The following is a 19,454-nucleotide window of genomic DNA, read 5'->3' as shown; positions in this document are numbered from 1 at the left end:
GGAATCCGCCCCGGGAGCGACAATATAACAATTGCTCGAACTCTATGACTCAGTAATACGTTTGTTGGCTTGGTAATGCGGGACTTTGAGGCCTCTAAAGGGGATTTTGAGGCAACTGCAATGCGAGGTTCAGGTCAAAGGTCGAAATGCCTTAGTCCGGGCACCAGAATTTGTGAGCGGAATCCAGCATATTATCAATGAGGACCAAGGGAAGTCCATCAGGGCAATTACTGGAGAAGTTGGCCGATTAGAATCGCTTATCCGGCTCTACATTCCCAAAAATATTCTTTACTACTCATACGAGATGAGGGAGGAATAAATCTTGAAAAACAAGGAAAAGGGCTTACACAACTCTCAAATGCTTCTCAACCGCCTCAAACACCCACTTCATCGTAACAAGCTCTGGTTTTTTTCGAATGAAAACAACTATTTCCAGGGCCCCTTCTGCCATAAGGATGTGTTCGTCGTCATGCAGAAGAAGTTTCTAGCTGATGTCATGATTTTTGGGATGCTTAGTACCGAAGGCCACTATCATGCTTCTTTAAATATTCCCAATGCCTCAGGGTTAAAACTGATGCCTACTTGGACGCGTTATAGACCAGGTGAAGTCCTGAATCTACATGGTTGCCAATGGGAGGCCTTAAATGAGGCAACAGAAGTAGCTCCCTGCCACACCTTGAAAAAAAAGCTCAAATGGTTACAAGACAATTTAGACAACTTCATCTCGGTGGACTTTTGGCCTCCAAGCTCGTTAGATCTGAATCCGATGATTTTTTTTTGGGATGTGATCGAACGAAAAACAACTGAAATCCCTGCAACACCAAAGATGAACTTATCCGTCGGATCTAGACGGAATTCCGTTATTTCTTAAAAACTAAGTCAAGCAGGCCTGCTTGTGCTTTTGGTCTCGTATAGAGACTGCAAATGAGACTGGAGGTAATTTTATTAAAAAAAAAAAAATGAGAATCCATCAAGTTTTCAGAATCTGGTTGGAGAGAAAATTGTATTTGAGAAAAAACCAAAAAAAAAAACCATTTACGCCTCAAATATGGTCTATTTTTTAGGGGTTTATTTATAAAAACATGTTTACAACGATATATTTCAGACACATAACAAGAAGAAATTATATTTATGATTAATTATAAATTATTAAACTATTTAGTTACATTATAAGTGACATATATTTTAAATATTAGTGAAAATAAACAAACACACGAATCTCTTCATTTTTTAATCACTGAGCCTCACAAAAAATATAAACACAATATTCAGAGTAGGAATATAATTAATGATACCTATGTTATAGGACAAGTCATGCATAAGCCAATCCATATTACTTGAAGTAAATTATGTATTATTGAATATAATATAATGTGTAAAATATTTAACAAAGAACTGAAGATACTTTAAGACTTTTATTTTTATTCAAAACTTTGAATCGAAAGTAATTTATAAATAAATAGAACAATTAGGGACGGTGTTAAGGGAAGGGGAGCTTGTCCCAGCCTTCTCCCTGGGATTTCTAGGATTTTAGTTTCAGTCTGTTCAAACGTATCTTACATAAGACTATTTTTTGAAAATTTGATAAGAAATCTTTTCGAAACTTTTAATTGGACACAAAACTTATGACTAAATCATTTTTTAAGTAGGAATTTTTTTGATCTAACAACCGTTTTGTTTTATTTTTTTGAATTTGACAAATATATTTTTTAGAAAAGACAGAATTTTGAATCTATAATATTGTTAATTTTAAAATTGCGTCAACATAAATATTAGTTGACGAAAAAGTCCATCTGTAGTCAGGGGTCCACTCTTTTTCTGTTGAAAAACGTAAGGAAATGAACTATGGACATAAATGATTTAATAAGAAGGTCAAAAATGACTTAACTTTTCTAAAATTAGGTTATTCTAAAAATAAAATAACCCACCGTTTATTGTTTTAATTCTCAAAAAGGGTCTTTTTAAAGAAAATATAGGATCTCATATTATAAAACAATGGTATGAAAATGTTTTTACAAAAGGTCCCTACACATTGATTTTTGCCCTAGACTAAGCTCACTCTAAAACCGGTACCGAGAACAATAGTAACTACATAGAAGGGTGCGCATAAAAGAACGAGGGACAATTGGGGGATTCATATCCATGATAACTACTTAGGTGGCGAAGGCCTTGATAGCACAAATACCAAGAACAAGACTCATCACTCCAATCCCTCTTGCTCTCATTCCAGAATTGCAGAAATCAGTATTACAAAAGCAGGTTGTTTCAATGATACTTCCCTTAATCTGATCCGAGCATGTCTTTTTATCCTCGTTGGAGCATTCGGCAGCGATATCTAAGTGTGTGAAAATATATTATATATTAGTAAAACAAGGTTTCTCTGAATTTTGTATGTAATCAGTAGAGTCATTTTTGATCAAATAAATAACAATTTCGTCATATTAATAGAATACAACTCTCACGCGTTTTTGCATGTAGCATAGAGCGTGCGCTTCATGTCATAAAAGAAAAGTTAACTATGAATTTATTTCCAAAAAGTTTTATTTTTTAAATTTGAAATTTTTATCCAAACGGTTTAATTTTTTGTGAATAGTTGAGGATTATAAATATCAAATTGCAAAAAATAAAAATGTTATTAATAAATATATAATCCTGTGAACGCATTGGAATCAGCAACATATATATATATATTTTGTAACCGTGCCATAACTAATATCATATATATAAGATATTGTAAAATTCCTTGTATATCAAGCTAGCCATTGCACACAGGGTATTAGAAGGATATTTCAGACTCAAACACCCCAAGGAAGTAACGAAGGATTAATTAGATCCAAGATTTAAAGTAAAATATGATAAAAGGTAGTATACATACGTGTCATTCCAGCCACTTTGTACTCAGTCCTTCTACAGGACTTGGAATTCGAACCACAGTTTATTTCAATGAAGGGATCAGGACGGCCAGTCGTACTCAGAGGGGAATTCCAGCATTTTAGCCCCATGGACATTTGAATGCCTAGATAAGAAAGGAAGATAAATAAGACATCAGAAGGAGGTTACTTCATCCATCAAGTGTGTAATGACAATTTATTTATTAACTTTCCATACGATAATTTGAGAATCTTAACAATTCTTCCTATCAAAATAAAGAGGTTCGGCAATTAAAAATATTTTTCATTAGAGGAAGAGAAAAGGCACCATTTGACAATAATCAAACACATATTTGAGCTCAGAATCCAAAACTGATCTCAGTTTTTCTTTTAGTCATCTGAATTCTGAAATATCTGGAGTTATAGTAATTTTTTACCCTTAAATCAATCCCCAAATTAAAAGTAGAATTAATAACACTTATATAAAAATATTAAAAAGCGTTTTTATTGATTCTGTATCTTTTTCTGAGCTCGATATATTTTTATTTTTATGCTGAATAATGAAGAAAAACGACACTCTTCTTTACACCCTTATAACTTATTCATAATACATAGTGATGAGGAATATCATAATTTATATTATAGAAAAATATTTCAGCCTAAAAATGGAAATATATCGAGTTCAGAACAAGATACAGAATCAATAAAAACACTTTTTAATCATAAAAAACAATTTTACATAAGTTTTATTAATCCTACTTAAATTTGGGGATTGTTTTAAGGCTAAAAAATGAGAGCAATAATAGTCCAAAATTGCTATATTTCAGAACTCAAATGACTGGAAGAAAATCCGAAATTAGTTTTGGATTCTGTGCTCAAAGATAAATTACTTTTTTGGATTGAATTCATTTGTACAAAATGAGTGAAACCATTCTATAATTTATGTTCCTCCAGAATTTAATGTATCATTGCATTTTACTTCCTACAAACAGGCCACATTTTTTTAAATGAGGGAACAACTTTATTTTAGTAGGTAGAGTTGTTGAGTTTTGGATATTATAATATGTAAAGTCCTTATAAATAAATTATATATAAGGTTGTGTCAGTCCTTATTCATTCAATCCAGTCTAGTCTTAGGATCAGTTATTGAGACCGGTCCTTCGGACTATCATTATTAGAACTGATTAATAAAATGTCCTCATCAATTACCCAACTTTATAAGCTTTAGGAGTGAAATAAAGGACTAAACTGGATAGGACAGGATCGACACACCACAACACGTAAGTATTTGTACACGTATGAAGGATGTGGTGACTCTCCTTACGATTAATACATGCAAAACGTACTTGTGAGACCCAGAATGAGTAGGAGGAGTCGACTCATGATGATCCTTGTTGCAACTTTTAGTCACCCCAAAAACAAACAAAATAGTTGTGAATGCTTAAGAGTCTTTTTCATTAATGACCAACGCTATATTTGATGACAGTTGAGGAAGTAAATTCTTGGAGTGTGTGTTATGAGACGTTCTCGTAGTCATAGTAACGGTGAGTACCGTTGTTTATTAATTAATTATGAGTGTTTATATATAGATATATCATCAATTATTCAAAAAGACAAATAAGACTTTAATGAGAATTTTTCACTAAATATATAAAATGTGTTTGTCCTTTTCAAAAATGACAATTTCTCCTCTCAATTAATTATACATTTATTTGGAATGGTCAATAGGAATTGAGCAAATTAACAACACATTTATATTTGTAATATGGCACAGATAAGTTGAGTCATGGAAGGGTCAAGTCTACACCCTTTTTGACAATTTACGACATACCATTCACAAATTTGGATGATTTTTAGTGAGCTGGATTTTCTATATAGAAAAAGAGAGTGATTAAAATAGATTGGTTCTTTGACTCACCTGGGACGTTTCAGCCCCAATCAAAGTTGGGTCTAATGCGTTGGAAGAGTGTTGTTTAAAACGCCATAACTATTTTCATAGTGGCTCTATTTCAACAAAAACTACGTCAAAAGATGCACAAGAACACAAACTATAATTTAGAACCTTTCATAATCTAATTTTAATCAAAAATAAAAGTTTGGGGCTCTGGTGCAGCCTTCACAATGACGCCCCTGCCAAGCAACAACCCCGATTTTGTTTTAATTTTGGTAGAGCATGTATCAGTATATGTTTTCAAACATATCTAAAACTCAGAGTGGGATCTTAATGGGATCACTAGCATTAACTAGAGTATGTAGAGTCGCTTTTTATAGTATATTAGTATTATGTTGCTATATTTAAACTCGTATTTAATATAATATACATATTTTCAATTATGTTATAGGTTACTTATTGAAATAAAAATCCTATTTTATAGTATTAATCAACTGCAGGCCTTTCCTTGACATGTCCCCAAAAGGTGTATTCGAGGAGGTTGGCATCAGGGCAGTAAAGGGGCAAAAAGTGTAAAAAAAAGGTTCAAAAGAACTTAAAAGACTCATTCGAAACTCATTCAAAATAGTCTTTCGACGGAGGAGATGGTGTTCTTTTGTTGCTGGTGTTAAAAGTGACCTGTCCCTCTTACAAGGCTCTTTCCATCCACTTTTTAATAGTTCTCATGAAGGTCTGGTGTGGAACCCCGAGATCTCTTCTATGGGCCCTCATGGACTTCAAGGGATTGGCCTGGGCTGTTTTCTTTCACTCCTCCGGGTCCAATTTGGCCTTTTTGACAGGGATATTATTCATCTACAACGTTTTGAACTTGCTGACGGCGTAGATAGTATTCCTGGAGACGGCCAACTGCTTGGAGTGTACCAATGGAAATTCGCCAATCACGTTCAAGTTTCATTTTCTCGAATTGTATGTAAGCTAGAGAGCTCAGGTTTGCTTTGTTTTGTAACTAATTGTTGATGCTTTAATATATCGAAATAGGATTTAATTTCAATACTTCAGCCTTAATTAATTATGGAATTAGTAAGTGTTGAGATTTCAATGTTCTTCTTCCTCTCCAATTGTATGTAAGCTAGAGAGCTCAAGTTTGCTTTGTTTTGACTTTAATATATCGAAATTTAATATTGAATTAGTTTTATGGACCACCCGATTAGAAAATTATACTAGTTTTTAGTATAAGGGAGCCAAACATAGGCGTAGGAGACAGGGATAATTGAACCTCTCCTAACTAAATGGAATCCTTAATATTCATGGTATATTTGTAGAAGAGCAGGGTGCCCCTCGTAGAATAAAAGGACTGAATATGTTGTGAACAGGTTACAACTTGTATAAGGAAATTGTACAATTTGCAAATTTCTTCACCTTAAAATACATTATTTAATCACAACTTTGGTCTTTAGGGTGGTTTGTTTTGTCACCTTTTTTCGAATTACGATCACGGTTATTACGGAAAAGGTGTCAGTTGGTAAGAAAATAAGATATGCAAAATTTAATTGTTTCAAGATGTCATCTTTAGGTAGCACATCTAATTTTAAGGTTGAAGGAGGCAAAACTTATTTATTTCATCAATTAGGATTAAAATATATACAACATTATTCATTGTGTTGAATTTATTAATTATGATAAACATTGTCGAATTATTCATGTTACACCGAACTGTGCTACACGCACCGAAAGAATATCGGCCCTGTATATTTTCTTGGTGTCTGTTGACAAATTTATCTTCTTTCAGCTAGTAAAAATGTAATATATGGCGAATTTCTTACTTTGAGACCTCCAAACACGACGCAAGATCATTCACAACCGAACTTGCTAGGCGAAATTATGTCCAAACCTGTTTGAAGTGTAGGTATAATTACACCTTCAAAACGTTTTATCCTATGTTCCAGTTGACCAAGAATGAACAAGATTTAGTTATTTTAAAAAAATAGGCGCGGGAAAAACGAAATTGCTTTTCCCCAACCTAATAAATTTTAAGGGGCAAAAAATTTATATTATTTACTGTACGAACTCAAAAAGTAATTTACATCCATCTACCTATATGTGAGACCTTGAAAAATATAGGTAAACACAGTATTAATTTTATATTCAAACATTTATAATTCCACAAAGTTAGAATTTTTTTTTTTTTACTAAAATTTGTGTGATGATTTTATACTCATAATTAGTTTCTAAAACTTTACAAAGATATATTTCTCAATACAATTTCCGTGACAACAGTTTACAATGCTTACATTTTGTATTCATTGTTAGATTAATAGTCTAACATTTAAAACTCATTATACCCTTCGACGTCAAATAACTTATCATCTGAAGTCTTAGTATTTTGACGAGTATTTGTTTAAGTCTAGATTCTAGACCATACGCGAAATGAAATCCTTTACTTATCATTTTGACTGCCTTTTTTGAGCGAATGAATCTATAGGCAGGTTTGGCACTTTAAGTAAAGACCCTTCTAGGGTAGCTGTCCTAATTTACTTATCAGTTAAACACTCAGTATGAGGTGGTTCACAAGTACTGTGCTGTGATAAAATCAGATCAGTGGTCAGCTTCTATAATAAATTTCATAAGTCGAAATTCGAATAAATGATCAAATCAACTACCCTAAGGGAGATGAGGCCGGAAGAAACATAATGAAATTGTGGAATATTGAGTATATGTCACCAATTACAAGATTCTTAATTGTGTGAGTGGACAGTAGAAATATTGTAAATTAAATTAATACCATTTGAGTATCCAACTTCAATTAACTCTGTATACATAATTAATTCGTAGCAAAAAGATTGGAAAACCTTTCCATTTCATTAATTGGAACGGTTGTAATTATTTTTGTCTGTTTTTAATTATACTCGAAGTTGAAGTACTCTTAATGACAAACTCCTTCATATTCACGATTTTTTTTTCTTCAATGGAGCTGCGCTTTTTACGCTATTATTTGCAAATTGAACTCAAAATCATCATACTATTTTCTTCACTGCAAATCAATTAAGAACGAAATTAATATGCATTTTAAGTCTTAACTCTCAAAGAGGATTGTAAAAAGAAGAATCCAACGTGTGAAGCATAAAATTGTTAGACTTCTGGTACACTAAATGAAGAACACAGACTCAGATACTCACTACCTCCAGCCTGTATACAGACAAGTCCAAAAAGAACGAAGAAGAGAGGACGTGTTCCTTTTGTGGCAAAGAGTGGGAGACCTGCTGTATCCCCTGGAGGTCTCCACTCCTTAAAAGCGGACTCCATTCTCACAAAAACCATCTCCGTAATATACGCAGGAAGGTGCATAGGTCGACCCCTGTGGAGGTATGGTCGATGTTATCAGGAGGGACGTTGTCCTTCTTCGGTGGATATGGAAGATTAATTTTACATATTTATATAGACATACACCAATTTCCATCGTGCAGCCCGACAAGGTGCTCCACGACGACACAAAAATGTTTTAGTTTTACCAACCATCTCTTCCCGGGTTTTCTTCATTTTTATAGTGAATTTGAATAATTTCAATGCGTTTTTGAAGCGTGTATTGTTCCATTCCTATAAATGGCGTAGTTTTGAGTTTGATAAGACAACCCCATTCAGAAGCAAAGTCAAGGAAATTATCCTAAAGGAGTTTGATTTAACTCTAACGAAGGCAGACTGGATATTTGTTATATCACCTGGATCTACTTAAAAGCGGACTCCATTATCACCAAAGATATCTCCATGATGTACACAGCCAGGTGTAAAGGTCTACCCATATTCAGATGTCATCAGAAGGGACGTTGACCTTCTTAGGGGACTGTAGAAGATTAATTTATACGTTTATATATACATACCAAAACAAATAAAGCTTGCGTGAGCTAAATTAAAAAAAAACAAAAAAAAACTACTTTCTAGTGGTTGATGACGTAAAAGAATCGAAAGGAGCAAATTAATTATATGAATTTTGTAAATAACTATGTATTTTTGAAATATTTCACTAAAATATTCAGTTTTTGATTTTTTTTTTTAAACAACATTTTGTGAATATTTGTGAATTTTCGAAAAAAATTTAAATATCAAATTGTATATTATAAAAAAAATTTAATAATTGAAATTTTTTTCCAACAAATTTAATTTCTTAAATTAAAATAATAAGAATAACTAAATCTCCCTCTAAAATATAATTTTTTCGACGCCTATGATAGCAAAATGGTAATTTTTAATATTATTTAAAATAAAAGATTTTCTAATTAGAGGTATTATTTTGATATTCAAAGAAAAATTGTATATTTTTAGATTAATGATCTGATGTTTATTTCAATTCAAAGAGAAAGGTATTTCCATCACCAAATCGCAAAGTGGCAGTTGTCTGCCCTCAACAGCTTCACAAATTCCATCTTTGGTGTCTTGAATCGACGCTGGGCTATTGGTGTAGACCTTATCTTTCACGCGGCCCTAAAGGAAGAAGTTGCAAGGTGTTAAATCACAAGATATCGGTGTCCCATTGCGATCACCTTTTCGAGGGATTACAAGATCCAGAAATTTTACCTGTAAAAGAACAATGGTTTCGTTGCTTGTGTGGCACGTAGTGCCATCTTATTGAAAGTAAACGTTGTCCAAATCAATACCATAAAAAATAATTAATCATCTCTCGATAGCACAGTCCATTCACCGTAACTGTTACGCAAGCCTTTATTTTCGTAAAAGAAAGGCCCAAAGACTGTGCCGGATCGACATGCACGGGTTTTATTCTTCCCATGACTAATTTGTCTCAACAGCTCGAATTTTTCCCATCAATTTCTGTATTGCGGTCCGACAAGTTTCTTCACGACGACGCAAAAATGTTTTATTTTTACGAATCGTTTCTGCCAGATTTCCCCCATTTTTATAGTAATTTCAATCATTTCAATGCGCTTTTGAAGTGTGTATCGTTCCATTTTTATTAATGGCGTAGTTTTATGAGTTTGATAAGGTAACCCCATTTAGAAGAAAAGTCAAGGAAATTATCTTAAAGGAGTTTGGTCTAACTCCAATGAAGGCGGACTGGATATTTGCTATATGTTTGCTCTATATTTGCTAAAATATGAATTTGGAATTTTTACTGTAATCACATCAAAATCAGCATTGGGATTTTTTTTAACCGTCCCATCACCAATAACAATTAATAAAAGGAAGAAGATTGCTGTTAAAAAATATATCACCTAACATGCATTAATTAAAATTATAAAGGTTTCAGACCTGTCTAGGATATCCTTTTAAAATCCAACGCAAGTACATTTTCCATCCTCTCTAAATTTTTGCAAATTTTGCAAAATATTGAAAGTTAAATTCCCATGAAAAAAAAGGAAAATAAAAAAAAGGATGATGTACCATAAAAACATGGCTATTAATGAATAATTGGCATTGTTTTGCAAATAGTTTTTACATATATGCATTTCGACGGACAAAAAACAAACAATGGGAGGCAATAGATTTTAAATTCAAATACCGATGTAGGGAAGATCGAGACAATAATACCAATAGGGCATTTTATTCAAACATCAAAAAAACTCATTTTTGTCTACTTTTTGAGAGGTCAAATTAATTTTATGAAAATAGATAATCTATAACAATGATATTTAAGGATAACAGAGGGGAACACTCATTTTCTACAAAGGAATTGAAGGCAAAAAAGGAATTTATCTTTGAGCACAGAATCCAAAACTGATCCCATTTTTTCTCTCGGTCATCTGAATTCTAAAATATATAGGACATGACTTTGAATGATAATAGTCCCGAATTACTAGAATCCCAGATATTTCAGAATTCAGATGACTGAAAGAAAAACTTCGATCAGTTTTGGATTTTGCGCTCATAGACAAATTCGATTATTGTCTTCAATTCATTTGTACAAATTCCCCTTTAATTGTTCCCCTGTGTAATTAATCTTAAAAATGACCACTGTAGTCAGTAACAACGTCTTCCAGGAGGCTACAGAATTTGCTGCATGTCCTTTTGATAAAAGCCTCTAACATGGCAGCATACTGCTCATTAATAGAGTCTTTTAAGGCTGCAACATTTAGGTGCCAGATAATACAGGCTTAGGAATCTACTTGCTAATGGATAATATAATCAAAGGGATTCAGATCTGGTGATTGGTGAGGCCAAGTGTTGGATTGCGAAGGAATTAGGAACACTCCAGGTATTTTTTCATCATCTCTGCACCACGGTAGCCAGCAATAACAGCTTCCAGGTAGTGGTAGAATTTGCTGTAGGTGCTTTTGATGTAACCCTCAGACATGGCATCCCACAAGGTCATTAATAGAGTCCCTGGAGGACGCAACATTTATGTGTCAGATAATGCAGGCCTGAGAATATACTTGCCACCAGATACTATAATCCAGGGGATTCAGATCTAGTGATTGAAGCGGCCAAGAGTTTGAGTAAGAAGAAATTTGGCGCGACACAGGTGCATTTTCACTATCTCTACTGTAAGGGATGGTACTTTTTGGGCTCGTAGGGAGACGCCACTAGCTTCTTTGATGCCCCTTGACATGGTGGACATTGAGCACTAACATCTATGGTCATCTTCTACATAGAGAGATCCGACTGCTATTTAAAGGCTTTGACTTTAACTTTCGTAGTGAATTTTCTTAGACTACCACTCCTGGGGGCTTCTCCAGAGATCATAGCCCTTATCCAGGTGTTCTTTGATGCGGTAGACCAGGGATGCCCAACCTTTTAATATAATGAGCTGCATTACCACTACAAATATTATAATGGGATTCGGAACCTGTTAAGTGAAATTTAATAAAAGATGGCTTCCAAAAAAAAAATATTAAAAAGAAATATATTTAAAATTTCGGGCAAATATCTCATTTTTTGCTCCGTTGCATAATTTGATCGAATAATCATTTTTTTTCTGATAAGACATCATTATCAAAGCTTATTTTTTCTAAAATTTCTTTTCCCCCGCACTTAAAGTCTCAGATAATACGAGATGACAAATACTTTTTAATGTTTGTAACGTATTATGAACGTTCTACGGTGTTTTGATGATATTGTAACAATTTTCTAAAAAAAAGCCTCCTTGAAGTGAGAATGAGTAGTGGGTCGCACTTAAACATTAAGCAGGCTCCAATGCAGCCCGAGGACCATGGGTTAGACATTCCTGCGGAAGACCGTTGCCTTTGAGTCATATTTGGTCATATTAACTTTCCACTGGCAAATAAGTTTGCAATTTTACTCCTTTGTTGTTCTTACGTATTAATTCCAAACTCTAATGTTTGGAATTTAAACTAAATCAAAAGAAGAGACTCCTGGTTCTTTATGAAATGGAAAAATAATCGAAAAGTTTGTAGGGAACGCTGAGTTATCAAGTTTTCAAAATGTTCTCAAAACTTGTGTACGAAACAGTGAGAAATTGTATCAAAATCAGTCAATGAATAGAAATTAGATCTTTTGCTTAAAGCTGTGTACAAAGGGTTCGGTTACACCAAGTTATGCAATTTTCCTCCCATTGTTCGTTGTTTTTTGTAGATATATATATATATACTTCACAACAAACATATATGTAAGCAAAAGTAAGGCCAGAAGAGGCCCATGTAAGAGGAAATTTATCCAATCAACGATCTTTAATATAGATATAAATAAGATCTTAATTTTCTAGAATAAATTGAAAATTTATAATCCACCAACTTAAAATAACTAATTCTTAATTATTCAAAAAATATAATTTAGTCTACTTTTTTACATTTCAACTCAACCACGATTTTTAACTTAGCCTTACCTTAGCCTTACCCTATTTTTCGAAGTGAAAATTTCGTTGATAGTTTGTTAGCAGGATTACTGAGTAAGGTTTTGAAAAGGATTTTGGTGAAACATTATTGGAAGGTTATAAATGTTGACATTAAGAGGCCATTAAGTTTTGAGAGGTCAAAGGTTAAGGTAAGAAACCCGCAATTTTATATTTTTAACCCAAGATTACGGATAAAGTACAGTTCGATTTTGGTAAACTTTTATGGACAGCTTATACAATATCTTAACAGTGAGAAAACATTAATTTTGAGAGGTCAATGTAAAAGGTCAAGAAATGTTAAAATGCAAAAACGACCATAACTTTTGAATAAATTGAGATACATAACTCTAGGACTATATCGAATGTTCCATTCAAATCTGATCACTTTTCACTTTAAACTTTAACAAGATATAATTTATCAATAACTATAGAATTTCAACAAAATTAATACTATAAATAGATGTGTATCTGAACTCTCTTAATCATTAATGTAGTCACCCTTAGCCGCAGTAATGGCTTCCAAGCGGATGTAGTCATCTCAAATAGCGTCCCAGTGCTGGCTGACAGTGGCTTTGAGGGCCTTGGTGTTTGCATGACAGACACTGCAGGTCTTCCTCCTGACATGCATCAAAAAGTTTTAGTCGAGAAAGTCGGCATCAGGGGGTGACAAATAGGTAAAAAAAAATCTTTCAAAAGACTCTTTCAAAAGATTCTTGTAATAGAGAAGATGGGTTTTTTTCATTGCTGGTGTCAAAAGTGGCTTCATCACAATCAAAGAGCTCTTGCAAACAACTTTTTATAGCTCTTTGGACAGTCGTGTGTGAAACTCCAAGATCTCTTGCATGGACCCTGATGGACTTGAGGGGATTGGCCTTTTCTATAACTCCTCCGGGTCCAGTTTGGCCTTTTTGACTCAGTCATTCTACCTTTCCAACGTTTCCGACTTGCTGACGGCGTAAACAGTGGACCTGGAGACGCCCAACTGCTGGGAGTGACCGAATGGAAATTCGTCGATCATGTTCAAGTGCCATTTTCTCGACTTGTACATAAACTAGATAGGCTAGATTTGTTTTGTTTTGTAACTAATTATTTTGGGTTTAATATTTCGGAAATCGAATTAATTTTCAAAAAAAATAATTATTGAATTAAAAAAGTGTTCAGGTTTCAATGTATGACGCGGTATTGCTTCAAAGGGAGTTATAATCCAATAAAAATGTTGTTATGACAATTGTCAATGTGTTATTCACTGATTATATTGTTTGATGTATTAGAAGAAGGAGCGGCTCAATGGAGATGCTTACATCGAACTTCTTGAGAAGCAAGTGCTACTTTAGGCTGGAGGACAACTTTTTTTTTCACTCAAGACGGAGCTCTGTGTCATCGCCCCGCTAAGGCCCATGTCTTCCTAAGAAACAACTTTCTGGACTTTCAGGACTTCATCATGTGCCCCTCCTCTCCAGACGTGAACCTCTTGAACTACTCTATATAGGCGTGTCGAGAAGAGAGGGGGTGTCCTACTCCTCATAGGAATGTTTGGTCTCTAGTGGTACTCATCAATGAGGTAAATGTTGCTATGTTGTGTTGCATTTTAGCGTGTCTATGTTCGGCCAGCTCGAAGTAACTGAGCCACAAACAATAAGAGTTACAACTCTCCCAGTCTACCCTACATGCTAGAATGTACTGCGCAGTTTATTTTTATATTCTATAATTAAACAAGTCCTTTTTAAACACTTGGTCAATTTCTCTTTATTTTGATACATTCAGTACTCTAGCCTTTGATTTGATCCTTCTTATCAGGCGCTATTACGTAATTCTCTATATGTACAACATACTAATGGAAAAATGATATGACAAACTATAATTATAAGAACGGAATAGACAAGGTTTTCTTTCTTAAAATACAGATATTTTATCAGTCCAATCAATAAGTTTCATCTTTTTATTGTCATGCTATTTGGGAATAATACATTGCAAAATAAGACGAGGTTGACATCTATTGCTTCAATCCATGTCTCTATGCACGATTATTTTAATTGGAGAAGGGTTTTTGTTCCATTCTGTATTTTGTAAGGGAACCCCTATTGAAATATTAAAATGATCTACTCATCGTAAATAGATTACTTTATTGTTTCGATCCTGGTATCCCATTCCCATGGAAGAACTCCACTCTACTCCCTCCTGAGGTCCGGTAGTTTTCCTCGGATAAATTCTCTATCGTCGTCCCTCATAGAATTCGAAATCCGAATTTGAGTATCTCTTGAGATGGATCATCAAGTTAGAAGTTTCTTCTTTCGATTACCTTGATCCTCCTTTTATGAGTCATGACGTCATGACATTGGTATTGAAATTGGAATAAATATGATGATAATGTTGACTATTTGCTAGAACAAAAATCCTTGGAGATGCATATTTTTTAAATAGATCTTTTTTAAATCATACATTTAATTTTTATAAGCTATGATATTCATCCTTACTATGTAACATATTATGAATAAGTTATACGGTTAAGGAGGCTCCCCACCAATCAGTGGTCGCCTCACCTGAAATAAGGGATTTATAGCCTTTTGATTATAAATTTTTTTCTCCGTGATGAACAAAAAAATCTGAAGAGCCCTTTGGAAGCCGAAAGGTTTTCATCCTTTTTCGGTCAAAAAACTAAATATATCGAGTTCAGTACACGCTGCATAGTTTCATTAATCTGACTTTTAATTTTCTGGATTGTTTTAGGAGTAAAAATGACTCTGAAAGATATTAGTCCGGAATTACTATTATCCTCAGAAATTTCAGAAGGGTACCCTGTAAAAGCTTACCCCCACGTAATACTTTCTCTTTCAATCACGAAATTGGAGACAGTATAGCGGACCCTTCTAATTCAATTATCGCAACCTTTCAATAAATAAGGAATACCTTTGGTACGTCAAGCGTAGGGACGCGAAGTGAAGTGTAGAATATATTGACGGAAAAAGAGGACGAGTTATTCGGTAAATTAGCACTTCGATGCGTCACGAAAGTAGATGAAAGTTCTCATTGTGTAGAAGAAGTTGTGAATTTGGTTCTTATGGAGTATTCGGAGGTGGGGAGTGAGTTCTTTCGGAGTCCATCCGTTGATTGAGGCCGGAGGAGATCATATATCATAATGTAAGGCATTACGACTTTGTCTTATATCTACGATGAATCATGACAGTATAATTACTTTCAGGAATACTTTTCCCAGGAGTCGTAGTGTGCAAATTCGTGCAAGCGTTTTTCTTTTTGGACATCGATAAACTCGGATAAGAGTGAATTCATTTATTTTTACCATTAGTTTACAGTCTATAATTATGGTCCTTATTCAAACTTGATTATTTGTTAACTAATAATAAGTATTCATATTATATTACATTCATTTTGTTAAAATTCTATTGTTAATTAACAAAATGATATGTTGTTGAAGTTAAAAATTCAAAGTGTTTAGATTTTAGAGAACTACTTTGTATATATAATTTTATTATTATGAAATTTTTTTTTCTAGATTAAAAATTGTCTATAAACAATATGGTAATGATATTCTGGGCTGAAAGATGACTCACCAAACAATATGAGTATAATTAACGCATCTCTACTGAACAGTAACAATGAAAAACAAAACAAAAACATCTTGAGAAAATGATTATGGATAATTATATTCAAATTATTCTATTTAAAAGAATGAATAAGCAGATTCTTATGTAATTATATTCTCTCCTTTTGTAAAATTAATTAGATATAATCAACTTCAACAGCTGAAATAACATAGTTAATAAATAGGTCATTTTAACTATTGAAGTTTGATCATTACCTTTTTTAAGGAGACGAAATACCTGAAGTTTAATCTATGAGATGGGTGTCTATAACGTATCATACTCAAATATTATACATTTTATCTATGAATCATTATTTTGTTCGTTTTTAATTTTTTCAATCCTAGCTAAAAAGGAAGAAACTATAAAGAAGACTAGGACTGAAGGAATGACTAATCGATCCTTAAGACTGATGAATGGTGTAAAATACTCCACCGATTAGAAAAAAGACTCAAAGGGCAAGACAAAAAAACAAATGATTTGGAATGCAGTCTAAGGCCGGATCCGACACTACTCCGTTGTTGATCCTGAATTCCACTCTGAGTCTAGCAGGAACTTAAATTCATAATTCCCAAAGTCTCAGCAATTCCGATGTGCTACTTTCCATCATTCATAAGCACATGCTTTGTCACATGCAAACGTTGTTTACTTTTATTAGTTTGTAAACAAAGCTATATATATTGGCGCCGTCTTGTGGCAAGCTAATAGAACTCCCTAAATAATGATATAATTTGATATAAAAATAGGTGTATGTTACTCACATAGAGGGCGCTGTGAAAATTATTCACAGTATACGTCAACAACAAGCTACAACTTGTCAAACCGCCTTGCGGATAATACATTTTTTAGTTTACTCATGCCCTAAAGGGATTACTTTACGATTAAATGTTCTCTCCTCAAGAATGGAAAAATAAAAATGACACCTTTAGAGTATAAAAGGTTTCTAACAAAAACAACAAAACCATCTCGTATAAAATGCTTAAGACTTTCAAATCTATGTAGGTATAGCTCTTCACACAATACTGCTACTAAGTCATTTTTACGACCCGAGTATAGAGCCTTTAAGCATCTCCAGTGTGAGGATTATGTCTTTCCCTCCAGGTTTAATTCGATGGGCATTGTCTTAGATAAAAATAAATTATAATGGAAGAGGGGCCGACTGTTTTTAGTGGTTAGTTGGATATATATATTTTTTATATAAAGCTAAGATGTTGTCATATTTTTTCCTTCTTAAGGAGAAAATATTAATGGATAAACTATAAAGTGTTACCATGAATGTGTTTGCTGACGAATGGGGGAGCGTAACGCCGAGGCGTTATAAGTGTAGTCCTTGCTGGACTCCGAGGATAATTTAGGATCGACATGGGAGTAATACCTACCTACCTATATCATTGCTAGATATGGATGTGGGATTGGTTTTATTTCCTTCATCTCATAGCTATTTGCAGCTAATAAAATAAAACATCATAACTTTATTCTGAAGAATGAATTTTTTTTTTCCTCAGCTGCTGTCATTATTATTTACCTCCTGAGTAGTGAACTTTCTTTTCAACTACTTTCAATTATATTCAAAACCTGATTGAAAATTCGTGTGTGTTTTCATGCAAGAAGGAGAGTAGAATTCTTTGGGATTTATCGCGGAGTTGTAATTGTAAGTCTTCATTGGAGTATGAGTCGAATTGAGGATCGACATCAAAGTAATTCTAGCTAATATCCTTGTTTATATCTTTTTTTCTTCCTCCCTAGGCACAGCTGATTGATATAAATACCTTGCGTAGATGATTTGTGTAATGTATTTTTGTTTTAAAAGAACTATTATAATTTTTTTAGGGCATATTCTATGAACCATGGTTTTAATTAATAATTTATGTTACTGGTTCATTCTAAAGAAAAATACATGCCCCTTTCCGAAACGACGTTACCTTATATTAAATTACATCAGATGAATCAAAAGATGTGATAATAATGAACTGCGCAAGAGATGAAAATAGCGCATATACATCATTTTAGACGAATCAGAATTCGAGAAAAGAAAAAAACATTCTTGATAGATATACATGACTCCTCTTTCCCTTAAAGTCTCTTTAGTTATTACCGTCGGCGTAATTAATACTATCCACCGGGATGTTAAAATAAAGAAACCGAAAATTAACGGGGTGACCATTATAATTTGAAGATTTTTTGGGAGTAGGGCATCTTAATTGTCATGATGTTTCATTTAATTAATTCCAAGCATCCATGAGTGGAAGGAAAGAAACACAAATGCCACCCCATATATAGCAGAAACATAGATTGAAATGACTCCAATGGCGATCTTCAATTCTACTTGGGACCCAACAAGGTCTTACACTTAAAACTCCCGCGCAAACCCTCATTGTTACTCTCCGTTTTTCAATATTTATTACTGGTGGAAAAAAAATGGGGTACATTTTTTACTCGCCGTTTTTTTAGGGTTGAGAAACTGAAGAAGGAATGTTCTTTTCTTAAACTGCAGCCATTATTATTTAAACCCTGAGGAGTGAACTTCTTTTTTCTACATCATAAAAGCTGCCATTCATATATACGAAACGGGATTGAACATTTGCGCGTAGACATTAGAGACAAAGAGTAACCCTGAGGATTTGTCGCGGAGTTATAATTTTAAGTCCTCATTGGAGTATGAGTAGAATTGAGGAACGACATTTGAGTAATTCTTGTCAATATCCTTGTTTATTTTATTTCTCACTCCTCCCTCGTCACAGCTGATTGTGAGTCACAACTCACAAACATTGAGTCTTCATATTTTTCACAAAAAATATTTTACATAATTTGAGCCGGAGTCTGAATCACAGTTTAATATAATTAAGTTTATGTATGACTCGAGTCGTAAATACGAGTTATCAGGTTTTTGTATATGATATAACATGATGAAATTCATTTCAATGAGTCATTTAGGCCTGTCTTATACAGAAGTATCAATATTCAGACCTATTTATACATTATTTTTTTATTTTTAAAGCCATTTCATTAAGTTTCTTCAAAAAAAATAAAGGAAATCGGTCCATTTGATTAAATAATTATAAAATTAAATAATGACATAACACCTCCATTGAAAAATACTTGACACCAATGATAAAGACTGATATTAGAATTAAATTACATTAAAATAAAGATTGTATAATAATGTAATAACATATTGTTAATAGATTTAGAGTCAAATATATAACAAAACTAGGGGATAGAGGGATATATTTTTGATAGACAGTTAGTTTTAAGTCCTTTAATTTGGTGACCCCATTTTGACAGCCAATATTTTA

General features: G+C 33.4%; 1 protein-coding gene across 1 annotated transcript; it reads right to left on the bottom strand.

Moving 5' to 3' along the window:
• Nucleotides 1–1,047: 1,047 nt before the first annotated feature.
• Nucleotides 1,048–5,822, bottom strand: LOC121131963 (uncharacterized). Its single transcript, XM_040727379.2, has 3 exons — nucleotides 4,217–5,822; nucleotides 2,876–3,016; nucleotides 1,048–2,335 (listed from the first exon to the last, which is right to left on the bottom strand). The coding sequence occupies exons 1-3, from the start codon at nucleotides 4,251–4,253 to the stop codon at nucleotides 2,154–2,156; spliced, it is 360 nt and encodes a 119-aa protein (XP_040583313.1). The 5' UTR covers nucleotides 4,254–5,822; the 3' UTR covers nucleotides 1,048–2,153.
• Between the last annotated feature and the right edge of the window lie 13,632 nt (nucleotides 5,823–19,454).

Source organism: Lepeophtheirus salmonis, chromosome 1, assembly GCF_016086655.4.
Source record: "Lepeophtheirus salmonis chromosome 1, UVic_Lsal_1.4, whole genome shotgun sequence".
NCBI classification, from domain to species: Eukaryota; Metazoa; Arthropoda; class Copepoda; order Siphonostomatoida; family Caligidae; genus Lepeophtheirus; species Lepeophtheirus salmonis.
Note: the sequence above shows the minus strand (reverse complement) of the source record. Positions and strands in the feature narration are given on the sequence as shown.